Genomic DNA, 25,259 nt, shown 5'->3' with positions numbered 1-25,259 from the left:
AGGGGAAAGGATGCTCAGGGATGAGGATTCCCAGGGTGAGGATTCCTTGGAGGGAAGGATGCTGCAGGCTGGAAATGCTCAGGGATGAGGATGCTCCAGTGGGAATGAGCCCCCTGCTATCAGCCAGCCCCTCCCAAACAAAACAAAGCAGGAAAATAAAACCATGGATAATGGGTTCTTGCTCTCCCACACCCCAATTCCCCTTGGACTGCTCCGGGTGAGAATTCCCCCATCCACACATCCATCAGGTGCTTTACTCCGGTGACATCCTTTACATCATCCTTTAATTGTACTAAATCCAGTGGGATGAGGGAACATGCAAAACATGCACAAGCAGGAGGGTGAATCCTCCTGGGAAAAGCTGAATCCCAGCTCTTCCCAGCATTCCTATGCCAGGATGGAGGCTCTGACTGATGGAGCAGGGAATATTCCCACTTCCACGTGCAGCTAAGCTCTGCTATGAAGAGGATCCATGGGGGATCCCCATTTGAGAGGTTTAAGGAGCAGGGATAGCCCTGGAATTCCTCCTTTGCCCCATTTGCCAAGGAGGGCACCCAGGTGGGTGTTCATGGAGTGTTCCAGCCCTGATCAATCCCAGGGGATTGAGGCACCAGGCCTCAATCCCTACAGGCTGCCAGGGGGATTCTCAGCATCCAGAGGGAAGTGGAAGTGTGTTTTTAGGGAGCAGGACCGGGCGCAACAAGGGAGGGGAGCAGGAAAGGCCATGAGCCTCCCTCTTCCCACACACTTGGCTTCACCGCTTCCTAAAGGAAAAAACGGGAATTCAGAGAAAATCAGGGCTGCGGTTTCCATCTGCTGTTGCAGGACATCATCTCTCTGGAGCTGGGATGAGGATGAGCTTGTCCACCTCATTTGGTGGCATAAATCCACATGGGAAGAAGAACTTTGGGACAGAGCTGAGAAGGCCGGACATCTGCAGAGCAGCTCCAACCCGGACATTCCCCATGATCCACGGGATGCTGAGCAGGGAGCAGGACCCACCCCTAGAACTCATAAGCCGAGACAAAGAGGGTGATTTTGGACAGGTGCTTGGCCTGGAACGCCCTGTCCAGGTACTCGGCCATGTCCACGTCCACGTGGACGGTGCGGGGCCCGCGCAGGCTCTGCAGCAGCAGCAGCTCCCCGGTGTGCCGGTCCGAGCGCTGCACCACGAAGTGCCCGCGCTCGTTGCCGCCCGCGATGCCGAAGCGCAGGCTGTCGGGGCCCGGCCGGCCCGGCGCCGCCGCCGTGGCCATGCGGAACAGCGGCGCCGGCGTCTGCAGCCCGGAGGGAAGGGGCAGGTAGTGGAAGGAGATGGTTTTGGGCGCCTGGTGGCACGAGCGGCTCTCCATGGGGCACGGGTTGCGCTCGCACTGGCTGCGGAAGGAAAAGCAAGGAGAGGTTTTTGGGGATGCGGCATCCATGCCCACCTCGTCGGCGTTGGATCCATTGGGATGCCGTGCCATGGATCCATAGAGATGCCGTGCTGTGGATCCATAAGGATGCCATGCATGGATTTTATGCCCTGCACTTACAAGGGGGAGGTTTTGGTTTTGGATTTTGTGCCCCGCACTTACAAGGGGGAGGTTTGGATTTAGTGCCCCACACTTACAAGGGGGAGGTTTTGGATTTAGTGCCCCACACTTACAAGGGGAAGTTTTGGATTTAGTGCCCCGCACTTACAAGGGGGAGGTTTTGGATTTTGTGCCACACACTTACAAAGGAGAGGTTTTGGATTTTGTGCCCCGCACTTACAAGGGGAAGTTTTGGATTTAGTGCCCCGCACTTACAAGGGGGAGGTTTTGGATTTTGTGCCACACACTTACAAAGGAGAGGTTTTGGATTTTGTGCCCCGCACTTACAAGGGGGAGGTTTTGGATTTTGTGCCCCACACTTACAAGGGGGAGGTTTTGTATTTTGTGCCCCGCGCTTACAAGGGGAAGGTTTTGAATTCTGTGTCCTGCACTTACAAGGAGGAGGTTTGGATTTTGTGCCCTGCACTTACAAGGAGGAGGTTTGGATTTTGTGCTCTGCACTTACAAGTGGGAGGTTTTGTATTTTGTGCCCCGCACTTACAAGGGGGAGGTTTTGGATTTAGTGCCCCACACTTACAAGGGGAAGTTTTGGATTTAGTGCCCCGCACTTACAAGGGAGAGGTTTTGGATTTAGTGCCCCGCACTTACAAGGAGGAGGTTTGGATTTAGTGCCCTGCACTTACAAGGGGGAGGTTTTGGATTCTGTGCCCCACACTTACAAGGGGGAAGTTTTGACGTAGGAGACGTTGCCGGCGGCCAGGGGACACTGGGGGGTGACACACTGGAATCCCCCCCCGGTGTTGATGCAGGTGCTCCCGCTTGTGCAGTTATCCTGGGATAGGGAGCACTCGTCAATATCTGGAAAACAGGGGTGGGAAGCGGCGTCAGGGCCTGGCAGCCCCCAACTGAACTCAGCTTTCCATCAGAAGATAGGCAAAACCACATTGAAACAGGTTAAACGTGACCCAAAAAATACAGGAGCATCCCAGAATTCCATCTCCTCTCCCCAAGCTCTGCCCCAGGCCAGCATGGGTTAAGAGCAGCCCTCTGCCAGCAGGAAGGCAGCTGCTTTTCCAAACTTTCTGCTTGATTGTTTGGAAACACCGGTCCCTTTTTATTTACTGAGCACCCGTGGGACGCCTGGCAGGAGCTGGAATGCAGAGGATTTGCTGGGAGCATTAGTGAGATGCCATGCAGCACAGGAAAACCAGGGAGGAATGGGGAAATAGGGATTTTCTCACCCTGAACTGCAGCAATCAACACTTCAGGGCACAAAAAATTCCCTGTTTTTCAGGAGGCTTTCGGCAGTTTTGGCCTCCCACCATTCCTACCCGCTGCCTTCCACCTGCACCCCAATCCCCTTGGATTGGGGGAGATGCTGCCACCCTCTGAACTGATCATGGAATTCTGGAAGTTTAACATTACTTTTGGCTCTTCCCAGGAATTCCCTGCTCCAGGAACATTCTCCACAGCCACAGTGGGGTTGTCTTCAAGGAGGTGCAGACCCAAAGTGTTGCTCCATCATCCAGAGAGGTAAAGGAGAGAGGAGAGGGAAAGGGAGAGGAGGAGAGAGAGAGGAGCAGCCATGCTTCCAGAGAAGCATTTTATTTTCATTTTTAGGGATTCTTTTGAAGCACTCTGGTGGAGTTTTGCCTTCCCCAGCACAACCCTGGGATTCTTTCCCCCACCCAGCTCCGCATCCAGCTGGAGCTCCTGCCAATCCAAACATCCTCCATCCGCTGCCATCCTGCAAAGCATCCCTCCATCATCCCCCTCCCCTCTACACCAGCCTTTCCCTTGGATATGGAGAAAAAAGTGGGGGAAAATGGCAGAGCACTTGGGACCGAGTGGATTCCAGCCTCCTCACCTTCGCAGCTCTTGCCGTCGCCCAGCAGGACGTATCCAGCAGGGCAGGAGCAGCGGAAGGAGCCGGGAATGTTGACACAGGCGTGGGCACAGAGCCGGGGTCCCCCTTGCTGCCGGTACACCTCGCACTCGTTGAGGTCTGCGGGGACAGGGATTCACCGGGATCTCGCCCCATCCTCCTGGGAAAACCCATGGAGCGAGCGAGGGCCGGAGGAGCGGGCATGATGCGCGTTGGGAAGGGCCGATGGCAGATTCCAGGGAATGGGAGCGCGGCTCGCGGGCTGTGACCGGCAGTGTCCCGCAGAGGGCGACACTGGGCCCGGTCTGAGCTCAGCCATCCATGGATGGGATGGAGGCCTTGGAGCCTCCAGAAGGAGCTTGGAGCATCGGCCGGTCACTGGGGATATTCCAGAACCACCTGGGCACAATCCCGTGCTGTGTGCTCGGGGATGGTGGAGCCGAGCCACTGTGCTCCTTCCCGATGTGATTCCGTGACCCTGGAGCCCCGCAGCGCTGCCGTGTCCCGGCTCACCCTGGCAGATCCCGTTGGAGGCCGTGCCGCTCATGTGGAAGCCGGGATCGCAGCTGCACTGCTGGGTCTGGGCGACCTGGGCACAGCGGGGCTGCCGGCTGAAGGCCGGGTCGTCCGTTACGCTCCAGGTGGGAGGAGCTGCGGGAAAACGGCGGGATGGGGAGCTGGGATGAGCTGGGATGAGCTGGGGGATGAAATGCTCCCATTTATGCCCCATCAAGGGTCACCCACCAGTCTGAGCCTGGTACTGGCAGGTGGTTCCGGTCCACTGCGGGGGACAGAGGCATTTGAAGTGGTTGAGACCCTCCAGGCACGTCCCACCGTTCTGGCAGGGGCTGCTCGAGCACTCTCTGATCTCTGCGGGAAAAGCAGGCACGTTCTGTGTCATCTCCTTTTGGGAAGCAAGGCTCAGGAATGCTGCACACACCGGGATGCTTTGGTACCCTACACCAGGCACGTCATAGCCATGATACCATTTCCCCTCATCTCTCCTGCTGAGCTGCTCCAGCTGTAATTCCCAGTTTTCCTTAAAACAGAAAAATCCCAAAACCATCCCTGGAACTTTATGGGGGAGCCGAGATCCCTCCCCACTTTGAGCACCCCGTTATCCCCCCCATGTTTATACAAATCCGCTTTTCCAAGGCACATCCCAGGGTGGGCAATGAGCAGTACCTGCACAGCGGGCCTCCTGCCCTGTCCAGCTGCCGTTGGCCTGGCATATCCGTGTGCTGGAGCCCAGGAGCTGGAATCCTGGGTCACAGGCAAAGTGAACCTCGTGATCCACCAAATATTTGCTGCCGAACTTCCTCCCATCCGCAGGGGCTTGGAGGGCAGGACAGGCGGCTGCGAGGTCATGGAAAAGGGATTAGTTTGGAGAGGGCCCTATCATTCCAAGCCGCCCTTTACCTGCATTTTCCCTGGAATGCTGTCCCAGGGACTCACCGGCGGGCGGCTCGGGGGCGGCCTTGGCCAGGGAGGCGTGGATGGTGCTCAGGCGGCTCCTGACAGCGCGCAGCCCCTCGGAGAACCGCGTCTCCTGCCCCTTGAGCAGCTGCTGCATCTGCCGGATGGCAGCCAGGAGCTGCTGCCTGCTGAGGCAGCTCTGCGGGACACAGGGATGGGGACAGGGATGGGGACCTCCCTGTGCTGCCACTCCTCCCAGGAGCCAACCTGCTGCCCGTGGGAGGAGGCTGGCGCGGGAGCTCCGCAGCATCCGATGTTCCCTGAGCGCCCTGACTTTGTGTTTTCCCCCAGATCCAGGAGTTTTTTCCACCTAGGCCAGCGCTCCAGGCAGGGCTGGGATCGCTTTGTGGGAGAGATGCTATAACTCATGTTTCATCCTGCAGGAGCTCCAGCCCTGTCCCACTTCCACATGACAAAAGAAGAGGAAAACAGCTGTCTTGTGAGCTCTGCCGCGGCCAGGAACGCTGGTGGGACTCCTGCCTGCAAACCGATCGCTCCCACGGGACTGACTCATGCCGGAGACGGGCACCGTTATTATGGGATTCCTGCGGAATTGACTTCAAACCGAGGAAAAAAGAGCAAAGCCGTTCCCAGAGCTCAGAAATGTGGGGAGAGAGCGCACAGGGACCAGGCTGGGGGCTATGGAATTCCGGGAAAGCCAGCGGAGGTGGTGGGCTCTGCCCCACCTGGTCGAAGGGATTTCTCCCCCCCTTTCCACAACCGCCCTGTGGAATGATTCCCGTTTCCAAAGAGCTGCTGAGGGTTGAGAGAGGACAAACACAGCAGCGCAAGCAAGGCTCTCGGTGCCCTCTGCTTCCCCGGGAGCGGGACCGGAGGTCCCGGGCTGCCGGGGGGGATGAGCCGGGCTGTGCTGGCAGCTCTGGGATACCCCGAGCCCAGAGGAAGGGAGGCAAAAGCAAACAGATGCTGGCGCGTCGCTGGCTTTAATAAACAGCTCTTTGTTAAGGCTGGGTTTAGCTCCGAGAGCCAGCGCGAGCTCCGGCGGGATGCTGAGCCATCGGAAAGCTGGAAAATCCCCCCCCACCACCACCAAAAGCCCCAAACGGGGATTCTTTGCTCGGGGGCAGCTTCAGGTGTGGGGTAAGAAGGGCGAAAAGAGCCCAGAAGCAGCGAAAAGAGCTCATGTGCAGTTTAAGCGCGGCTTGGGGCTTTGCCCACCTGTTTGCCGGGGCAGGAGCGCGGGCAGCGCTGCGGGGCTCTCGGGCAGCGCGGAGCGAGCGGGAAGCGCAGAGGAGCCCCCAGAGCCCCTCCCGGGTCCCGGTCCCCGCTCACCTGGGCGGCCGGCGCGGCCGGGGGCGGCAGCAGCAGCGGCAGCAGCAGCAGCAGCAGCGGCGGGAGGCGGCCCCGCGCCCCCCGCGGCCCCGCCATGGTGCGGTGCGGCCCCGCCGCTCTCGGCACCGGCTGCCCCGCGCTCTCCCCGCCCCGCCCGCGCCGCCCCCGCGCTGCCCCGTGCTGGGGACGCGGCGCTTCCCCGCCCCGGCGCCAGGCCGGCCCCGCGCATCCCTCCCCCGGGACACCGGCCGGGCATCCATCCCCCGGGACACCGGCCGGGCTCCGAGGGCATCCATCCGCCGGGACACCGGCCGGGCTCCCTCTGCATCCATCCGCCGGGACACCGGCCGGGCTCCGAGGGCATCCATCCCCCGGGACACCGGCCGGGCATCCATCCCCCGGGACACCGGCCGGGCTCCCTCTGCATCCATCCGCCGGGACACCGGCCGGGCTCCGAGGGCATCCATCCCCCGGGACACCGGCCGGGCATCCATCCCCCGGGACACCGGCCGGGCTCCCTCTGCATCCATCCCCCGGGACACCGGCCGGGCTCCCTGTGCATCCACCCCCCGGGAGACACCGGCCGGGCATCCATCCGCCGCGGCTGGGGTGCCGGAGGGTGGCTTTTCCCCCAGCAAAGCTCTTTCTGGTGCTGCCAGGACAAGCGGGAGCCCCTGTCAGCCCCCCGCTCCAGCGGGGCCGGGACCAGCCTTTCCCAGCCCTGCACCCCCTCCCCAGCTCAGCACCCCATTTTCCAGCTCCTGCACCCTATCTCAGTCACTGCATCCCTTTCCCTAGCCCCAAAATGCCTTCCCCAGCTGCTGCAACCCTCCGCCCCCAGTTCGGTACCCCCTTCAACAACTCCTGCACCCCCTCCCCAGCCTGGTCGCCCCATTCCCAGCCCGGTCTCCCCCAAGGAGAGGCAAGAGGTGCTGGGTCCAGCTCTGGTTGCTGCCGAGCAGCCCCAGCTATGGAAGCAGCAGAATTCCCCCCGAAAGAAGGGGCAGCAAGGAAGGGCCAGGCCATGTCTGGGAGCCTCCAGCCCTTCCAGGAGCCCCTCAGGCTCCTGTTTCCCTGGTGTTGCCGCAGGAGCGATGGGATGGATGGAAACCCGTCAGGGAGAAGGGAATGTGGGAGCACCCGCTGCTCCCATTGGAGCTCCCATTGCTGTTTTGCATGGGGATCTCTTGCAGTGTGAAATCCCCCAGCAGGCTGTAGAGCTGGAGCACTCACCATCCAGGGGGATGCCCATCCCAGAAACCTTAACACGGGATGGAAAAGGGGGAAAATACCAGGCCCTGCAAGGCCAGCTGCCCCCTCAGCACCATCCACCCCACCCTGCTCTGCTCCTCCTGGAGAAGATGAATAACTACAGCAAAATAATTCCGCTGTCAATTCCAAACCCCTGGGACTTCAGCCCAGGAAAAAGCTCCTGGGGAGAGCCAGCCTCCACCAGGCAAACCGTGCAGGAGATAATAAATAAAAGAGACGAGTGTTTATTAAAATATTCCCTCTGTGTCCTGGCCGTGGTGCCGCTCACACCATTCCCGGCGGCGCTTCCGAGTCCTGCCCGGGCCGCTCCGACGCCGGCAGAGTGCTGGCCTGGCTCCATCGGCTCCCGGGCTCCAGCGCCTGGCAGGGCAGCAGCGGCACGTAGGGCTCCTCCACGGGGCCAGCCAGCTGCTCCTCCACAATGTACCTGCTGTCCCACAGCTCGCTGGGATGCAGGTCCACAGCCACCAGCGCCGCCTCAGCCCCGGGGGAGCCGGGCTCCGACGCCTCCCCGGCGTCCAAGTCCGAGTCCGCCTGCAGGAAGCCGGAATCCTGCGTGGAGTCCGGGCTCTGCTCGGGAAGGCCGGTGTTGATGTAGATGATGTCCCCGCATGCCTTGGAGCTGGGCAGGTTTTCCAGCAGCTTCTCCAGCTGGACTTTGAGCTGGGAGAAAGTGGGGCGAGTGGCAGGGTCGGCTCTCCAGCACTCAGACATTATTTCATACCTGGAAATCGGGAGAGGAGTGTGGTTAATAGAGGATCCCAGAATGGTTTGGTTTGTAAGGGACCTTAAAGCTCATCCAGTCCCTGCAGGGGCACCTTCCACCATCCCAGGTAGCTCCAAGCTGTCCTTGAACACTTCCAGGGATGGAGCAGCCACAGCTTCTCTGGGCAGCCTGCACTCCTCTGGATTAGGGGAGGCATGGGGGTTGATTCCCAGTTTTCCTCCAAGCTGGGCAAGCCTTGAAATTCCCATTAAATCAAAGTGAAACCAACTCCCTCTGCTCAGGCTGCTTCCCAAGGGCATGGATTCATCAGCCCAAGCTGTTAGAAATGTGAGAAGTCTCTTCCAGTGCAGCCCTGGGATCTGTTCCCTGGGAACATCCCAGCTCTCTGTGTGGGATGCCCAGTCCTTCCCTTGGCAGGTTCCTGCTCCCAGGCTGGATGTCAGGGAACCCTGGAAGCTCCCAGCATGTCCCTGCCAGCCTCTCTGCCCTCCAGCAGGCTGGATTCGTAGAGGTTCCTGCACTGCTTCCTTCAGGAACAGGCCATGGAGAGAAGCCTTTTAGGAATGTACAACTCTGGTTATTCAGTTGGGATTCAAAGCTCTCAGCCATGGGGGGTTAAACATTATCAGCTCTAGCAGCACTGGAGAAAAACTGAGCAAAGAAGCTTGGGAGAAAGGCCTTTGCTGAGCTGCTCAGAAATCCAAAGGTTTGTGTATGCTGCATTTTCCCTTTCCAGAGGGACACAGATTTATAGATTTGAGGCAATCAAGGGACCTAGAGGGAGTTTTGTGGAACAAAGAGGAGCATCACCAGCCAGGACCTTTTTGGCCAAAACAAATCCAAAGATAAATAAAATACCAAAAAGTCCTATCACTGACTGTTCCTGGTGACTTTGCCAGCCCTACAAACCCATTATTTCCCCTGAGGATATTTGTTGGGATTTTTGCCTGGAGTTCAGCAGATGCTGGCACATGCTCTGCTCCAGGATCCAGCTTTCCTTAGGCATGTTGTGCAAACATTAAGGGGTTTGTTTCTAGGAAAATCCATTTTCCCAGCTGTGATCCCAGGACTCACAGCTCATCCAGGCAATCCTCAGGCTTCTTCAGGCGCTGCCCATGGTAGAGGTACTCGTAGATTTCGTGGTTCTGCACCCCTGGGTACGGCGTCATCCCGCGCGTGGCAATCTCCCACATGGTGACGCCAAATGCCCACTGCCGGCACAAAGGGAAAAGGGCTGAAGGGACACTTCCAGGAGGAATGAATGGAATGAAGCTTTTCATGGGGAAAGGTCACTGCCTGGCATCCAAGGGACAACGGGCAGAGCTGTGGTGCTCCCAAAACTGGAATGACCAGGATGGAAGCGAGGGGCCTACTCAAGGAACCGACTGCGCTGGCTCTGGCAGCCCTCTGCACTTCCAGGGAATGACTCCAACAGGAGCACGGCGTGGCTCAGCCCAGGGGACTGTCCCTCCAGGCACGGGGACCTACCACATCACTCTTGGTAGTGTAGACACGGTCAGCTAGGGACTCGAGGGCGATCCACTTGACGGGCATCTTGGCGATGCGGCCCTGCCGGTAGTAATCGCCGCTGTAGATCTTCTTGGAGAGCCCAAAGTCTGCCACGCACACCGTCATGTCATCCCGCAGCCTGGGGCAAAACAGGGATCAGCACAGCCCCAGGGATGAGCACACAGACCCCAGGCTGAGCTCTGGGTTTCAGAACCAAGGGAACTTTTATGGAAAGGAGCAGAGTTGTGCTGTAAATCCGCAGGGTTCATCCCGCGGGATGGGGCAGAGGAGAACACTCACATGCAGTTTCGAGCTGCCAAGTCCCTGTGCAGGAAGTTCCGACTGCTCAGGTATTCCATGCCCAGGGCGATGTCCACCATGAACTTCACCAGGGTCTGCAGGGGCACAAACTGGGGAGGGAAGGTGGGGGTTACACAGTACTGATCCAAAAGGCTTCCCTATCCAGGGCTGCCATCCCAATGGATGAGCCCACGGCAGCAGACGAGCTCTCATCCCTCAGACCCTGCCATTCATTGACCAACAAGCCTGCAGGAGCTGCAGAAGGGGATTCCCTTCCCACCTCGATCCCACCCCATTCCTCTGCTCCTGGTGCTCCCTACCTGGGGGGCCATTTCCAGCCGGGAACGGAGCAGGAAGCTGTGCAGGTCTCCGTACTTCATGAATGGCAGGATCACCATGGGCTTGGGCACCTGCAGGGAGCTCAGCTCGATGCACACCCCTGGGAAACATGGACACCTCACACAGTGCCCTGGGAAAAGGATCCACCCAAATCCCAGCTGGAGGGTGGGAAGGGGGAGCCCATACCGAGGAGCTTGATGACATTGGGATGGTCAAAGTCCTTCATGCACGCTGCCTCACTGAGGAACTCTTCAATCTCCCTTTGGGAAAAGTTATCCACTGGGAAGCAGAGAGAAAGAAAGAGCTTTAGAACCCCAAAATGCTGCCAGGATGCTGTTCCTGAGAGGGGTCCTGGGAATGTTGGTATCCAGTGGGGCAGAGAGACAACTTACACTTCATGGTCTTCACAGCCACCTTCTGTGGGGGCCCTTCGGGCTGGCTGAGCCGTCCCTCCATCACGGATCCAAACTCCCCTGCACCACGGGAAAGAAGGAATCCCTTTATCCAAAGCACCACCTCTCAGGGCATCACCAGATTCCTAAGATCTGGAATGCTCCAAGATGGAGCCAAAAGGCTCGTTCCTCATCAGCGACAGGAGGAGGACAAGCTGGGCTCATGGAAGGTTCCCTGCCCATGGCAGGAGGTTGGAATGAGATGAGTTTTACTCAAAGGGCTCATTCCTCATCAGTGGCAGGAGGAAGACAAGCTGGGCTCGTGGGAGGTTCTCTGCCCATGGCAGGAGGTTGGAATTAAATGAATTTTACTCACCCTCTCCCAGGACCTTCCCCAGGCTCAGGGCATTTCTGTCCACGACAACATCCTGCAGCTTCTGCTGCAGCTCCCTGCTGACACCCAGGCTTCCCACTGCAAGAGAGGGGGACAGGAGGAGCTCAGGCACGTCCTGCCTGCTGCCATTTGCCCCTCCAGCTTCTTCCAGAGGGACAAAAATGTGTCCTTACGGGTCAGTTCCACGGCTCTCCTGCAGTAGGACTTCTTGGCTGTGTAGCTCACTATCTGCTCCGAGTCGCTCCTGCTGAAAGCATTCCTAAGGGAACACAAACACATCTGCTGTGGCTGCTTCAGCTGGATGAAGGAATCAACATGGCAGGGGAAGGAGCCCAGGGGATGCACAGGAAAAGGGGAAATGCATGTTCCATTTCCTTTTTCCTGGATCAGCACCATCGCCTGCAATGTCTGAGCAAAACAACAGCTCCACAAACACCACTGGACCATCAAGGAGTGAGTCACAGAGGTTTTGGGGAGGAAATAGGGTACTCATTTCCTACTCAAGGAGCAGGAATGCTGCTGGAGCCCTGCAGAGTCCAGCTTTGGGAAACAAAACCAGGGCAGGATGCTCCAGAACTGGGAAAGCAGGGAAAGAGTGACAACAACCAGTTAGGAAAGGGATCCTTACTCGGTACCAGTTCCCAAACTGGGAGCATGGGGCAGTTAAACAGCACTTGGGAAGTCACGAGGATGAGTGAGGAGTGTTGGGTTATTGCAGGAGATAACAGCCCTTTGTCTGTGTTTTTAAACAATGCTGGGCCATTGAACCCGGGCGTGGGATGAGGCAGGAGGGTTTCTCCAGGACATGGGATATGATGGAATCATGGAATCGTGGAATTGAAAGGAACCCACAAGGATCATCCAGTCCAGCTCCTGGCCCTGCACAGACACCCCAGCAATCCCACCCAGTGCATCGTCCAAATGCTCCTGGGAGCATTGTCCAAATGCTGGGAGCATTGTCCAAATGCTCCTGGAGCTCTGGCAGCCTTGGAGCTGTGACCATTCCCTGGGGAGCCTGTTCAGTTCCCTCTGGGGTAAGGATCTTTTCCTCAAATCCAGCCTAACCTCTCCTGATACAGCTCCAGCCACTCCCTTGGATCCAGGTCACCCTCTGGTGACCAGTGACACCCTCTGCTCTCTCATTTCCGTGCCAAAACATCTCCCCCACCAAGTTGCACAAGATCACTTCCCTTTAAAAATAGGAATAGTGAGCAAAAGGTGAACTGCTGAGCTAAGGAAGGGAGGGGAAGGAAAAACCCACTTAAAAAATGTCATTTGTGGTAACAACATCAGTCCTGGAGACAGAATCCTTGTCCCCAAATCCAGCACAGGCTGCTGGCCCCCCACCCCTTGGGAGCCACCCTCTTTTCCATCCCCTTACCCATATTTTGTCTCCACACATCGTTTGTGGATGACCACGGACAAGCAGAGGATGATTCCAACAGCAATTGTCCCGCAGATAAATCCCAGGGCCACGACAAAGGAGTCGGCATTCCCGGAGGCTGGAGTCGAAGAGGGGGCTGAGGTTATTAATCCTAAGAAAATATCCTGTTAATGGAGCCGGTGAAAGAATCAGCCTGCAGCACCTGGGGCTTGGGGCAGGAATTCCCAGGGGTTTTCAGCAGAGCCCAAAGGGTTACATGGGAATGAGGAAAAAAGGGAATGAGGGGTGAGGCTGTCCTGCTCCCCAATCAGGATCTTTGGCTGACAGGGAAAGCATCCGAAGGAGTGATGCAGAACGGCCTCATGGAAAGCACGCCCTGGGCTATTCCCAGCATCCAGCCCTGCATCTCCTTACCACTGGCAGGGATGAAGATGTCCATGGGAGTGCTGAAAGGTCCCACTCCCCCCTTGGTGACAGCAGCCACACGGACGGAGCAGGTGGCATTGGTGGCCACCACGGGCAGCACGGCCACACTGCCGTTCAGCCGGACCTCGTCGGACACGATCTGCTGGAGAGAGGAAAGAGAAGAACATCCTGGGCTGGGGAAGGCAGGGAAACCTGGGGATTTACTGAGCACTGTCCCCTTGGCAACCTTTGGAGCTGCTCTGCTTTCCCAGCTCAGAGGAAGTGCAGCGCCCGGCTATTGAGAGAGAAGAATGGCCCTGTGTGCGAGGGCCGGATGGGATCGGGAGCGGGGCTGAGCGGCGCTTCCCGTTCAATCCAAGCATTCCTGGCCCTCTCTGCCTCACAACAGCAGCAGCCAGAGCCAGAAAAGAGGCAGGGAAGGAGCTGGCTAGGAAGGGAAAGGCTCTGGTGACATGGATTGTGACCCTCAGCCTTTGTTGTGGCCAGTTTGGCCACTGGAGCCCTGTGAGCACCCACAGGATCCGTGTGCTCCTGGTAGGATTGTCCAAGTGCTCTGGAAGTAGATCCTAAGCTCACAAACCACTCCTTCTGTGGCTTTTGTGTCCAGCTAATTACAGTCCCATGTATTTTATGCATATTTTTATGTATTTTTTTATGTATTTCCTTGGCTGGTACCATGGCAGGAGGCAGCATGGCTTAGTAAAAACATAGGAGCCTTTCCCTGCAAATTCCATCCTTTCCTGGTCGTTTCCAGCTGAGAAAGTGCTGCTGCTGCTCCCTGCCGATTTCCAGCTGCAAAACAGCTGCCCAGCTGCAGCCAAAACATCTGGCAGGCTGCTGTGCCTAGCAGTACCTGGCTCCTTCCTGAACATCCCACAAAAAAAAAAAGCAGGAGCTGAGGGGGATCAGTGGGTGAGGAGAGGGAATGGAGCTGAGGGGGGATCAGTGGGTGAGGAAATGGAGCTGAGGGGGATCAGTGGGTGAGGAGAGAGATGAGGAGAGGGACTCAGAGCTTCTCAAGTGGAACCAGTTTCTGTTCCCTGTCCCAAAAAAGCCACGGAAACCGATGTGAAACACCCATGCCCTGGGAATGCGTGGGCACCTAGTGGCAGTGACAGGAGCTGGGACCTGTTGTCACCTCTGCTCCCACATTCCTGCCTTCCTCCTCCTTGTAGCCACATGGGATCCTTTCCCTACCACCAGCCTGAAACTGGGATCTTTCCCTGTCCTAAAGGGCTCTGCTGTATCATCTGAGGACAAGCCCAGACTGTGAGCACAAAGCTGGGCTGACCTGCCAAATTTAATGGGATTTTATGAGTTTTGTGGTAGTTGAGGAATTTCTTCCTGTCCCAACTCAGGCAGCCTTGGCTCCAGCAAGGACTGCTGGTTAAGGAGGAAAACAAACCAACTTTTGGGAATTTTCTGGTTGTTGAGAGGCCTGCAGGTGGCCCTGTGACACCAAAATCCAGCTTCTTCCCGACTTTATCCTGCAAAAACTGGTGGTTATTTTGGGGCAGTCCAGATTTAGCCTGTGCAGGGCCACAACTCAGGGACTTTATTTCATGGAATCATTCACACAGAATCATTTAGGTTAGAAAAGACCTCTGAGATTATCAGGTCCAACCTTAGAAGGAGCTTTTTGAGGAGTCAGAACTCCAGTCTCGTGTCTCAGACTCACGGAAAAAATGAGAACTGGAAAAAAATTCACTCCATAAGCTGGAAAAATGGACAAAAATGAACAAACAACAACAGCAACAATAAATCTCTCAGGGCTTAAAGGGCAAGGCCTGGGCTTGGCCTTTTGCTGGAGGGAGACAGCCCCTGTCAGCACTTTTTTTCCGAGTCACAAGACCATGATTTTGTTTCCCTGGCTTCATTCAGGCTGGATCTATACAGGGAAGCAAAAGGAGAACAGAAAGTGCAGCATCTGACAAAAAAATGGCATGAGTCACTGTTTCCAGCCGGGGTCACTCTGCCAGCCTGGCACAGAGGAGCCCAAACCTCAAACAGCTGGATCCATTCCTGCTCTTATCCACAGGCTCTGCATGGGATCTTTTGCCCAGAGCCCGGGCCAACCTTGCCCTAGCAAATTCCTGCAGCTGCTTCCCAAATCCTAGAAAAGGCAAGCAGGGTGTGCCAGGTGATTTCATGCACTCACAGAGAGGCCTTTGGGCCAAAGAGTTCCTCAAGCTCTGAAATTCTGTGCTGTGGGTTAAGGAAGGGAAAAACCCCATCTGAGTAAGGAACAGCTCAAAATCCAGGGAATGCAAGGCCAGGAGTGGATTGAAGCCCACATGAAAGCCCAAGACAGCAAAGAAATGAACTCCAAAAGAATCTGTGGAAGCACCAAAACCCATCTGGACATCCCTGCTGGGAATTTTTCCAGGATTTTAGCCATTCTTCCCCACTTCCTGGTGACTCACCATGCCCTCGGAGTTGTGCCACCTGTACCAGATGTGGTAGCCCTGGAGCTCCCCATGGATCCTCTCCAGGGGTGGCTTCACCCAGTGGATCTCCAGCGAGGAGCTGGATTCATTGAAGGACATTGTGATGTTCAGGGGTGGCGTGGTCGGAGCTGTGGGAATCAATGGGAAAGGAGTGAGGGAAGCTGGGAGAACTGGGAGAAATGGTGCAGAGATGTGGGAATCAATGGGAAAGGAGCTGAGGGAAGCCGCAGGAATGGGTGCAGAGATGTGGGAATCAATGGGAAAGGAGCTGAGGGAAGCCGCAGGAATGGGTGCAGAGATGTGGGAATCAATGGGAAAGGAGCTGAGGGAAGCCACAAGAATGGGTGCAGAGATGTGGGAATCAATGGGAAAGGAGCTGGAAGAACTGGGAGAAGGGGTGCAGAGATGTGGGAATTAAAGGAGCTGAGGGAAGCTGGGAGAACTGGGAGAAGGGTGCAGAGATGTGGGAATCAATGGGAAAAGAAGGTGAGGGAGAAATGGTGCAGAGATGTGGGAATCAATGGGAAAGGAGTGAGGGAAGCTGGGAGAAATGGTGCAGAGATGTGGGGATCAATGGGAAAGGAGCTCAGGGAAGCTGGGAGAAATGGTGCAGAGATGTGGGAATCTGATGGAAAACGAGCTGGAGCTCAACCAGAAAGCCCATGAAAAAGGGAGAAGTTTCCTTTCCCACCCTGGGAGCAACCAGGACTCGGGAGGTGCCTCTCCTCCAGAGGGATTGAGGCAGGGAAACCCTTCTCAGCCCTCACTTCCCATTTCCTACCTCCCTCTGTGGTGCTGGCCGTTATCCAGGGGCTGAATGCCGACCAGCCCACCTCATTCCCGCAGGAAACACGGATGCTGTACTCCTCCATGGGCTCCAGCTGCTGGATGTGGTACACGTGGGGAGGCACCGAGGCATGGAAGGCCTGAAGGGAGACGTTGCCTCTTGGAACGACTTCCTTGACCTTTAATTGGAAAATCAGCCCACAAACAGGGATTAGTCAGCAACAACCTGCAGGGAGAGATGTTAGAAAACAGGATCCAGAGCCCTGCCTCCCATCTGAACTCTGCGGGGAAAAGCTCCTGCAGGGAAAGCTCATGGCAGGACATTCACAGGGCACAGGGAGAGGGCTCCAGCACATGTGGAGCTGGGAATATTCCAGGGATGCTGGGAAGGAGGGAGGAATGATTTGCTGTTTCAGAGTAAAAGGAGCCCTGAATAAAACAACCAGGCAGCACATCCCAAATAAACAAAATACAGCTCCACTTTTTGTGCAGCACATCATTGGAAAACAGGATTTATCTCCATGGGATGTAACGGGACTAATCCCAATCCTTGTAACATTTAGCAGCATGGATGAATTCAACATCCCAAAAACAAGTCCTGCTTTTCACAGAAAGACAAATTTATGGATGTGGAGCCCCCATGGAGCTGCCCACAGAGCCACTGCAGCTTTCTAGGAAGCATCTCATTTTGTAGGAAGCACTTCCTGGATTGGGACAGAGGGGGGAAAGAGGGAAGTGCAAGAACAAGGAGAACCCAATCCATGTGGCCAGGGGCTGTGCACTTCTCTGAAAAACCCCCATCCATTATTTTGGGATGGCAGGACACCCATCCTTGTGCTCAATCTAAAGAGTCCCCCATGGTATCCCAGGATGGTCCCAGCATCTGTTTTACAGCCAAAATATAAAGGAACAGCCCTCATCCTCAGGTTTTCATGGAGAAATTCCCAGAAAGGCTCCAAGTAGTTCTCTGGAAGACTCTGCAAGCCTGGGCTTGCTGCTGTCCTGGTCACACACTTCCCAGCCAAGCAGCATTCCCAAAGTCAGGATTTGGAGGGGCAGGTTTCCCTCAGCTTCCCATTCCTTACAAATAATGGGAAGGGTTGCCTGTCTCCTGAAAAAGTCAGGGAATGCCACCTCCATCCCCAAGCTGTCAAAAGATGCTCTGAGGGAGGCGAGCAGCGACCACAGGAACACACACGACGCTTCCAGGACCAAACTCCTGAGCATCCAGCCCAATCCTCAATTGTCTTCTGAGAATAACCCACCAAATTCATGGATTCTGGGAAGAAATCAGGATGTTTGCAGGCTGCAGCAGTTGGAACTGGCAGGTGGGCCAGCTGCAGCCCTCGGGAATGAGTCACTGGCTCGGTGGGCCCGGGGATTATCCAAGGGGACAGCAGCAAAAGGGCTGAGTCACTGCTGTGTTTTTGCCAGAAACCCTCTCCTGTTTTCCACTTTCAAAGGCTATTTCCTACAGACACACCATGAATGTTAAGTCATAGGAAATTCCTTGGCTCTCCACCCCGCTTCCCAAGCTCCGGCTGGAAGGCAGCAGCAGGACATGGTGCTAATATTAGCCCTGGTACCTTTCTTCCCTGAAATTCCTTTCACTTTTACCTGGCTTCAAAGGTCTCCTCTCTCCACGTGTTATCCCAGCTGGAGTGGAGATTTTTCCAGGACAAAAATCATATCCATGAGACAGCAAAGCCAGCCACGTGCAGCAGGTGGGAAATGCCTGCAGGCTCTACCCATGGATGTGATGTTCCCTGAGTTCTCCAGGAATACAGGCAATCCCTCAGCTCCTTCCCAGGAGTGGGGAGCTGAGGGAAACCTGCCCCTCCAAATCCTGACTTTGGGAATGCTGCTTGGTTGGGAAGGGTTCGACCAGGTGCATAAAACACATGGCAACCTGACTGTGTTGCCCAATGGAAAGGGGTTCCAGGAGAGCCAGAGAGGGACTGGAGTGACAGGACAAGGGAGAATGACTTCCCACTGCCAGAGGGCTGGGATAGATGGAATATTGAGAAGAAAATGCTCCCTGTGAGGCTATGGCAAAGCTGCCCAAAGAGGCTGTGGCTGCCCCATCCCTGGAAGTGCCCAAGACCAGGTTGTAGCAACCTGGGATAGTGGAAGGTGTCAGAAGAGAGCTGGAACTGGATGATCTTTAAGGTCCTTCCAACCCAAACCATTCCAGGATTCCATGAAATCTGTGCAGCTCATGCCAAACACCACCAACTTCCACCTGCCTCGGAGCATCCGTGTGGGGGAGCTGCAGGGATATGGGAATTCTGGATGCTTACCTGGACACTGCAGTTGTTCAAGGCAGAGAAGGCATCAAAGCCTGGCACCCAGGATATCCTGATTCCATGGGCTGTCCTGTTGAGGACCTGCACACTGACAGGAGCTGATGGGATTCCTGCAGGGAGAAGCCAAGGGCAGTCAGTCAGCTGGAAGCCCAAACACAAACCTGGCATGGTGGCTTTTCCCTGGAGCTCCCAGGGCTCAGTGTGTGACCCCACATCCGAATTCTGCAGATGCGCCGGACCACCGGATAGGGAAGCACAAAAATGTCACTTTCAGAACTATTTTGGCCATTTCTATATTTGTGACCACTCTGGGCAGCCTAAAGACCATGATTTATTTTGGGGAACACCCTCCTTACATTGCTGGAGCGGCTCCCATCAGGAATGTCAGCAATTTCCACTGTTTCCTATGGAAAATTCTTATGGAGCACCGCCCTGGTTATGAAGGAAGGAAAGGAGCGATGCAGCCCTTCCAAATCCTGCTTTGAAGCTGACAGTTTTGCTTTCAAATTTAGATTTTGGCTCTCCCTCCCCCATCCCAGTGCTGGGATGACCAAACCAGGATGACCACGTTACAACCAGATCCTGCTGGATTTTAATTGCAGGATTGGAGGGATCTCCCTCAGCTTGTGAGGGATGAGTGCTGGGATGTGTGGGATTGCACAGGGGTTTAACAGGGAATGGGAGCTGACCTTTGATGTTGACCTGGCCGGGGCTGGATGCAGTCAGGCCTTTGCTGTTGTGGGCCTCGCAGCTGAACAGCGCCGACTCGTTGAGTCCTGCCGGAAAACACAGCCCCGTTCCCTGGATATCCCAAAAACATCCCAATCCCACCACCAAACACTCAAGGTTTTAGCCTGTTTTCACTTCCCTGTGTGACACTTTTGGTGCCAGTGCCTGGGGGTGACCCCAGGCTCCAGCTGTCCCAGTCCCACCCCGGGGGCACACGTGTGCCATCCCTGCCGGACACAGCAGGGACGGGATGTCCCCGCGGAAACCTTGCACAAGCTCCTGAGCAAGGGGCTGTTCTCCCTCCAAAAGGGGAAAGGCAGAAAGCAGAAGAGCCCCTGCCACGGCCTGGTCAGATGATTTAGTGCTGGTCAAGGATTGCTCAAATCCCGCAGCTGATGGCAGGGAAGGACCACTGGAAATACCCGAGGGCGGATTCTCCCGGCTGGGTGAGGTGACCCCGGGCTTGGGATGCCTGTCCCGTGCCAAGGTGGACGTGGGGAGTGCTGGCTCATCCCAGCAGGGTGCCAGGGCTCCTGGGCCAGGAGAAGCTCTGCTCCAATGACCCATCCTGGCGGGTGCCAGGCGGATGTGAGGACATCCAAGAGGAATGAGTCACTCCTTCCGGCTTTCACTGCCCTTTAAAGGCTGCCTGCCGCTGGGTGCCAAGACCAGGCAATTATAGCCCAGCTCTTAATTAACCACCAGCCTCCTCCTCGTGAGCAAAGCAAGAAATACCCCATCTTTTGCCTCTGCAGCAAACCAGAGTGGGGGTTTATGGGACACCAAGGATTTTTCTCCCTGTGTCCCAGCAGCTGTCATGGACACACAGCACAGGGGGCATCCCAAACTCTTCCAGAAAGTGGGGACCAACATTCCAGCAGCCCAGGAGAGCAGCCAGGTTCCTGTTGGCACAGCCAGAGGCTGGCGGAAAAATCTGCTGCTTGCTCAGGAAAGAGTTGGTTGAGTTGAAATCAAGGAAGGGATTTCTGGCAGCAGCCAGAAGGGGTCAGATGGGGCTTCCTGCTCCAGAGGGGCCCCAGGACTGTGCATGGCATGGGAACAGCCCCTCCTGGCAGGGAGCAGCTCTGGGACACATTCCCAGCTGTGGTGTCCTACAGCAGGGACACTCCATGGCAGGGACACTCCCAGCTCACCTGGCACAGTCAGGACCGATGGGGAGATCTGGGGTTTGTGGTAGACCAGGATGTTGTTCCGGAACCAGTAGATCTCCACAGGCTCTGGAGGCCCCACAGCGTGGCACGTCAGGTTGAAGGGGCTGTTCCTGGTGACATTCAGCTGCTCGGGCTGATGGATGAAGTGCGGGAGACCTGCACGGACACAGGGAAGCAAAGGATTCCCCAATTCTGACTCCTGGTCACTGAGCCAGGACACAACTCCAGAGCTGCTCCAGCTCACCTTCCAGCAGCACCAGGATGGGGTCAGACACCACCTCCACGCCGGAGATGTTGAGTTTGCAGACGTAGGAGCCGTTATCCGAGCGCTGGGCGCCAAGGATGCTGCCGGACACAAGGGACACCACCTCAGGGATTGCGGCTTCCCACCTTCCCTGGGAGCCAGCCCTCATCCCCACCTGCCCCAGCAGCACTCACCTGAAGGTGGAGGTCATGGCCACCTCCTCCTCAACGACGATCTCAAAGTGGCTGCTGGCGATGCGATCCAGCACGTGCAGCTCCCTCCCGTCCTTCCAGAGGGAAATTCCCGGGGCATCGGGCCGCAGCAGCTCCTGAGGCACTCGGATGGAGCAGTTGAAGGTGACGTCCTTGTGCTCGTTGATGACCACGCGTGGCACCGTGGGGTTGAAGCTGAGCTGTCCAGCAGAGCTGCCTGGGGGCTCCTCCCCGGTGCTCCAGAGCAGACTCCGCTGGGAACGCCGGGAATGTGCCAACAGGAATGGCCTCACACCTCCTTCCCCGTCAGCATCCTCTGCAAGGCAACACCTGAGGCTTGTCACCACCACCAGCAAGTCTGGGAGACCTCGCAGCAAAACAACCCCAAGAATAATCAAAGGCAGCTCATTTCCATTTCCCAAAATGTCATCCCAGGATTCTGTACAGGTAGCAGCTCTAAAAAAGTCCTTTTTAAAACAAACAGCAGCAGCCCAAGCTAGAGAAAACACTCAGCCACGTTTCTTTGGGGAGAGGCAGGAGCTATTCCTGCTGTGTTACACCCCCGGGACTGGAACATAAAAGGATGCCTGGGCAGCAGGAATCTGGGACTTTACGGGACTTTACTCGGCAAACCCCTTGCGGGGCCTCATCTGAAGCATTTTCAGCTGGGGCAGAGGAAGAGCTCCCGGCTGGAATTTTGCTGATTTTAGGCTCTGCCAGGAGCCTGTCCCTTCCCAGGACAGGGAGAGCGGGACACGCTCTGAGTCAACTTTCTTTAAGTGCCTCCACTCACTGCCTTTCCCAGGAAAAGAGCTGCAGACAGATGAAGAAATGCCTTTGGACAGTGTATAGGAGCCAGCTGCTGCTCAGTGCTGCTCTCCCAGGGTCTTCTCCCACATTTTTTTCCCAAGGGAAAGCTCTTTTTGAGGATTTCATACCCTCACCTCCAAGTCACCAAATGGCATTTTCCCCCTCCTCCAAGCACTTCCCACCCAGCCACGGCTGAGAAGAAGAGCAGCTCCACTTCAAGCAATTCTCTTCCAAAAATGCGTGTGTTTTTAAGATCACATCTAGGGGATCCAGCACGTGGAGGCTGGTTTTTCTGGACCATTTCTGAGCTTCCTGAGGCTTTCCCAGCCATCAGCAATCCCGAGCTGAGTGGTAAATCTCCCTTTCAGCGAGCAAAGGCATTGTGCCAGACAGGAATTTCAACTAAATTAATTCCCTTTTCCAAGAAAGAAAAGCCAAACAACCACTCACAGTTTAAAAGATAAAGAAAGCACAGTTCTTATTGAACCTGAGCTCAGCTGAGTTTGTTTTTGGGCAGGTTTTAGCCCTCAAACATCAAACAACAAGTTTTTACAGCTACGTCATCACTGTTGTGAGTAATGGTGCACGAGCCTGGTGTGCTTTTCCCAGAGCCAAGAAATACAGCCCAATTTTGAGGTTGGATATATCCCTTTGCTAAATCTCTTCCTATTTTTAACCCTCAAGAAATGCTGCTTGAGGACAGAATGCCAGCAGGGTTTTTAAATCCAGAGAGAAGGGGGAGGCTCTCCCTGCCTCTCCCGCAGCACAATGGGTTTCCCTTTCAGAAAAAAAAAAAAAAAAAAAACAAAACAAAACACAAAAAGAGCTGCAGCTTTTCCAACCTGTGTCCCTGAGCCTCCCAAAGCAGCACAAACAGAGCCCATGTGACTGCTGCAAAGCTGCAGGGACAGCCATGGATGTGCAGCCACGTCTCCAGAGCTCCCAAAGGATCTGCCAAACGCAAACAAGCAGCGACCCCAAATTCCCTTCCCTCCCCTGCTCCTCCCGGAGGTCACCCAGGCTGGAGCTGCTCCCTGCCTGGCACAATCCAGGCTCCAAGTGCTATTTTCATGCTCCATTTGAAGGGTTCTGGCTCTGGCCAGAGCAGCTCCTCCGGCACAGACCCCTGGCTGGGGAGGCCATGGATTTGTGCTGTGTCCTGGGATGCTTTCTGCTTCCCCGGGCTGCTCCAAGCTTAAAGGCAAAGAGCAAGGAGGATCTCAGCCTTGTTTTCACGCTAATTAAGTGGGAAGAGGTGTTTGCTGGCCGGGGAATGAAATACTTTCCTCTCTGACTCACGAGAGTTCAGGAATTCCTCATCTCCAGCACCGCCTTTGGATACCCCACAAGTTTGGGATGGGGATGTCCTTCCAGCAGCTTGGAAGGGACTCGCCCTGTGTGGCAGGAGAGCTCTTGCTTGAGCCCAGAGCAGCTAGGCTGGCTCTAAAACCCCGGGCTAAAGCCAGGGAGTTGCAAGCCTGGCGTGCCTGTGTGGGTGCAGGAGCAACTCCCGTCCCAACCACAGCCAGGCCTGAGGCAAAACCTGGCGTGGAAATCAAACCACTCGCAAGGGCACTGCTGCTCTCCTGAACACCTGGAACTGCAGCAAAACTCCAGGGCCAGCACAGGCAGAGCTTGCTGCACAGGTCCTCTGTGCCTTTCTCCCTGGAGGGAGAGGAATTTTAGCAGGAAAATCGGGCAGAATACTTCATTAGGAATGAAGTAACCACGACTGAAACAAGGTCTTTACTGCAGTCATGATGCATCCAGGTCTGCCAAAACACTGGCTGCATCCCCAGCCCTGGAATTCCCACTGCTGGGAGTAATTCACCTGCTGACAAGAGCTTCTGCTCACTGAGCAGGAGGAATGAATGAGGAGCCCCTGCCTGTGGGGAATCCAACCTCCCATTCCCTGGGAGCTGTGGTAGACCTGGAAGTGTCAGGTTAACGTTGGACTCAATGATCTTTTCCAAGCCAAACAATTCTGTGATTGTAAGAAATTAATTTTCCCCGAGGCCACACCTGAATCCAAAGAAATCTTCCTTATTCAAACACCTTTTGTACAAACCAGCCCAGGATTCCTGGTTACATCCACAGAGGGTTCCCCTCACTGCAGGCTCCTGCTGTGACAATCAGGACTTTAACTCCTCCCTGCCCAAAGCAAACACTCACATTCCTTTCTTCCCTGCTAAATTCCATCAGCACAGCGACTCCGAGACCCCCCAGCAGCCCTGAGGTCACCCAGCAGCTCCCAAAGGTCAGGCAGTCCCGATCACAGGATTTTTGAAAGTCCAAAAACTACTTTATCTCCTCATTTCTTTCTCCAAATGGAGTTGAAAATCCACCAAACTGCCTGCACTGCAAAGCACCACAAACCGTGGTGATTCCCGAGGATTTTCCTCAGCATCGCTACGTAGCTGGCTCAAGACTAACGGGGCAAATCCCACCCCGATCTGCCACAATTTGTGGTCCCTGCCTGTCGCGGTGTCCCCGGCAAGCAGAGGCACATCAGGCAGTGAAGTACTGGGGCAGGACCACGCTGTGGAGGCAGAGCTTTGTCCTGGGACAGCCAGATGGTGTGCCAGGATATCCAAGTCACGTCCCAGAGGAGCCAGACCCTGTTCTCCAGGACAGCAAAATCCTGTGTGGCAGGACAGCAAGACCGCGGGTCCGAGGACAGACAAACCGCGTGTCCCGGGACAGCCAGACCCTGTGTCGCAGGACAGCCAGACTGCGTGTCCCGGGACAGCCGAACCCCGCGTACCACAGCAGCCAGACCCGCTCCGGGTTGCGATCGGCCAGAATCCCCTCGGGACATCCCTGCGCAGCCTCTCCCCGGCACCCACCGGCCGCCCGTGCTGTCCCCGCCACAGCCGGCCCGGAGCAGCCCCCGCGGGGAAGGCGCTCCCCGGCCAAGCTCCGCTCGTCTCCCCCGTCCCGGTGCCCTCCCCGGTCCCCTCCGTGCCCCTGCGGACTCACCGGCCGCTCCGCGGGGCGGGCGCAGGGCCGCCAGCAGCGCCCACAGCAGCGCCCAGCGCCCGCCGCCCATCGCCCGCCGGCACCGCCAGCGCCGCCGCCGCGCTCCAACACCGACACCGGACCGGCACCGCTCCGCCACCGGGACCGGGCAGGACTGGCAGCGGCCCCGGGAACGGGACACTCTCGCTCGGGGGCCGCCGGCGCCGCCGCTCCGCCCCGGGCCGGCCCCGTCCCGCCTCCCGGCGGGGGAGGGCGCGGGCAGCACCGGCGCGGCCGGGCCGAGAGCGCTCCCCCCGGACTGCGGAGCCAGCACTGCGCCCTGTCCCCAAGGGCCGCACGGCTCTTACACCCCTGCGCGGTGGGGAGTCGCCATTTCTCTGCGCAGCAGTGCCAGGGCTGGACAGTCTGGACAGGCCTTTCTGTGAAGGAATTTTCCCAATGTCCAACCTAAACCTCTCCTGCCACAGCTTGAGGCAGACTCCTCTTGTCCCGTCACTTGTTACCCCGGAGCAGAGACCGACTCTCACAGTGCTACAACTTCCTCTGCCCCATTCCGACTCTCACCTACAACTTCCTCTGCCCCATCCCTGGCAGTGTCCAAGTTGGATGGGGCTTGGAGCAACTTGGGATAGTGGAAGGTGT

The 25,259-nt window shown here is 56.5% G+C and overlaps 2 protein-coding genes across 3 annotated transcripts; both read right to left on the bottom strand.

Annotated features, from left to right (window-relative positions):
* Positions 1-305: 305 nt before the first annotated feature.
* FBLN7 (fibulin 7) lies at positions 306-6,719 on the bottom strand. Its single transcript, XM_058802893.1, is given in 10 exon segments — positions 306-1,377; positions 2,255-2,393; positions 3,403-3,540; positions 3,934-4,071; positions 4,165-4,290; positions 4,606-4,776; positions 4,876-5,048; positions 5,050-5,123; positions 5,583-5,652; positions 6,316-6,719. Coding segments are annotated over 10 exon segments (1,806 nt in total). The 3' UTR covers positions 306-1,004.
* A 986-nt stretch (positions 6,720-7,705) lies between these two features.
* On the bottom strand, positions 7,706-24,788 carry MERTK (MER proto-oncogene, tyrosine kinase). Of its 2 annotated transcripts, none has more exons than XM_058801923.1 (19): positions 24,618-24,788; positions 20,811-21,144; positions 20,617-20,717; positions 20,355-20,528; positions 19,161-19,247; positions 18,466-18,581; positions 16,161-16,344; positions 15,356-15,507; positions 12,921-13,074; positions 12,504-12,657; positions 11,296-11,381; positions 11,105-11,200; positions 10,729-10,809; positions 10,523-10,615; positions 10,318-10,436; positions 9,998-10,107; positions 9,677-9,836; positions 9,263-9,399; positions 7,706-8,185 (listed from the first exon to the last, which is right to left on the bottom strand). In XM_058801923.1, the coding sequence occupies exons 1-19, from the start codon at positions 24,685-24,687 to the stop codon at positions 7,726-7,728; spliced, it is 2,868 nt and encodes a 955-aa protein (XP_058657906.1). In that variant the 5' UTR covers positions 24,688-24,788; the 3' UTR covers positions 7,706-7,725. The 2 variants fall into 2 exon arrangements, with proteins under 2 accessions (XP_058657906.1, XP_058657908.1); XM_058801925.1 differs by having other exon boundaries at positions 12,921-13,071.
* Between the last annotated feature and the right edge of the window lie 471 nt (positions 24,789-25,259).

Source organism: Ammospiza caudacuta, chromosome 3, assembly GCF_027887145.1.
Source record: "Ammospiza caudacuta isolate bAmmCau1 chromosome 3, bAmmCau1.pri, whole genome shotgun sequence".
NCBI lineage: Eukaryota > Metazoa > Chordata > Aves > Passeriformes > Passerellidae > Ammospiza > Ammospiza caudacuta.
This window is presented reverse-complemented; position numbering and strand designations above follow the sequence as displayed.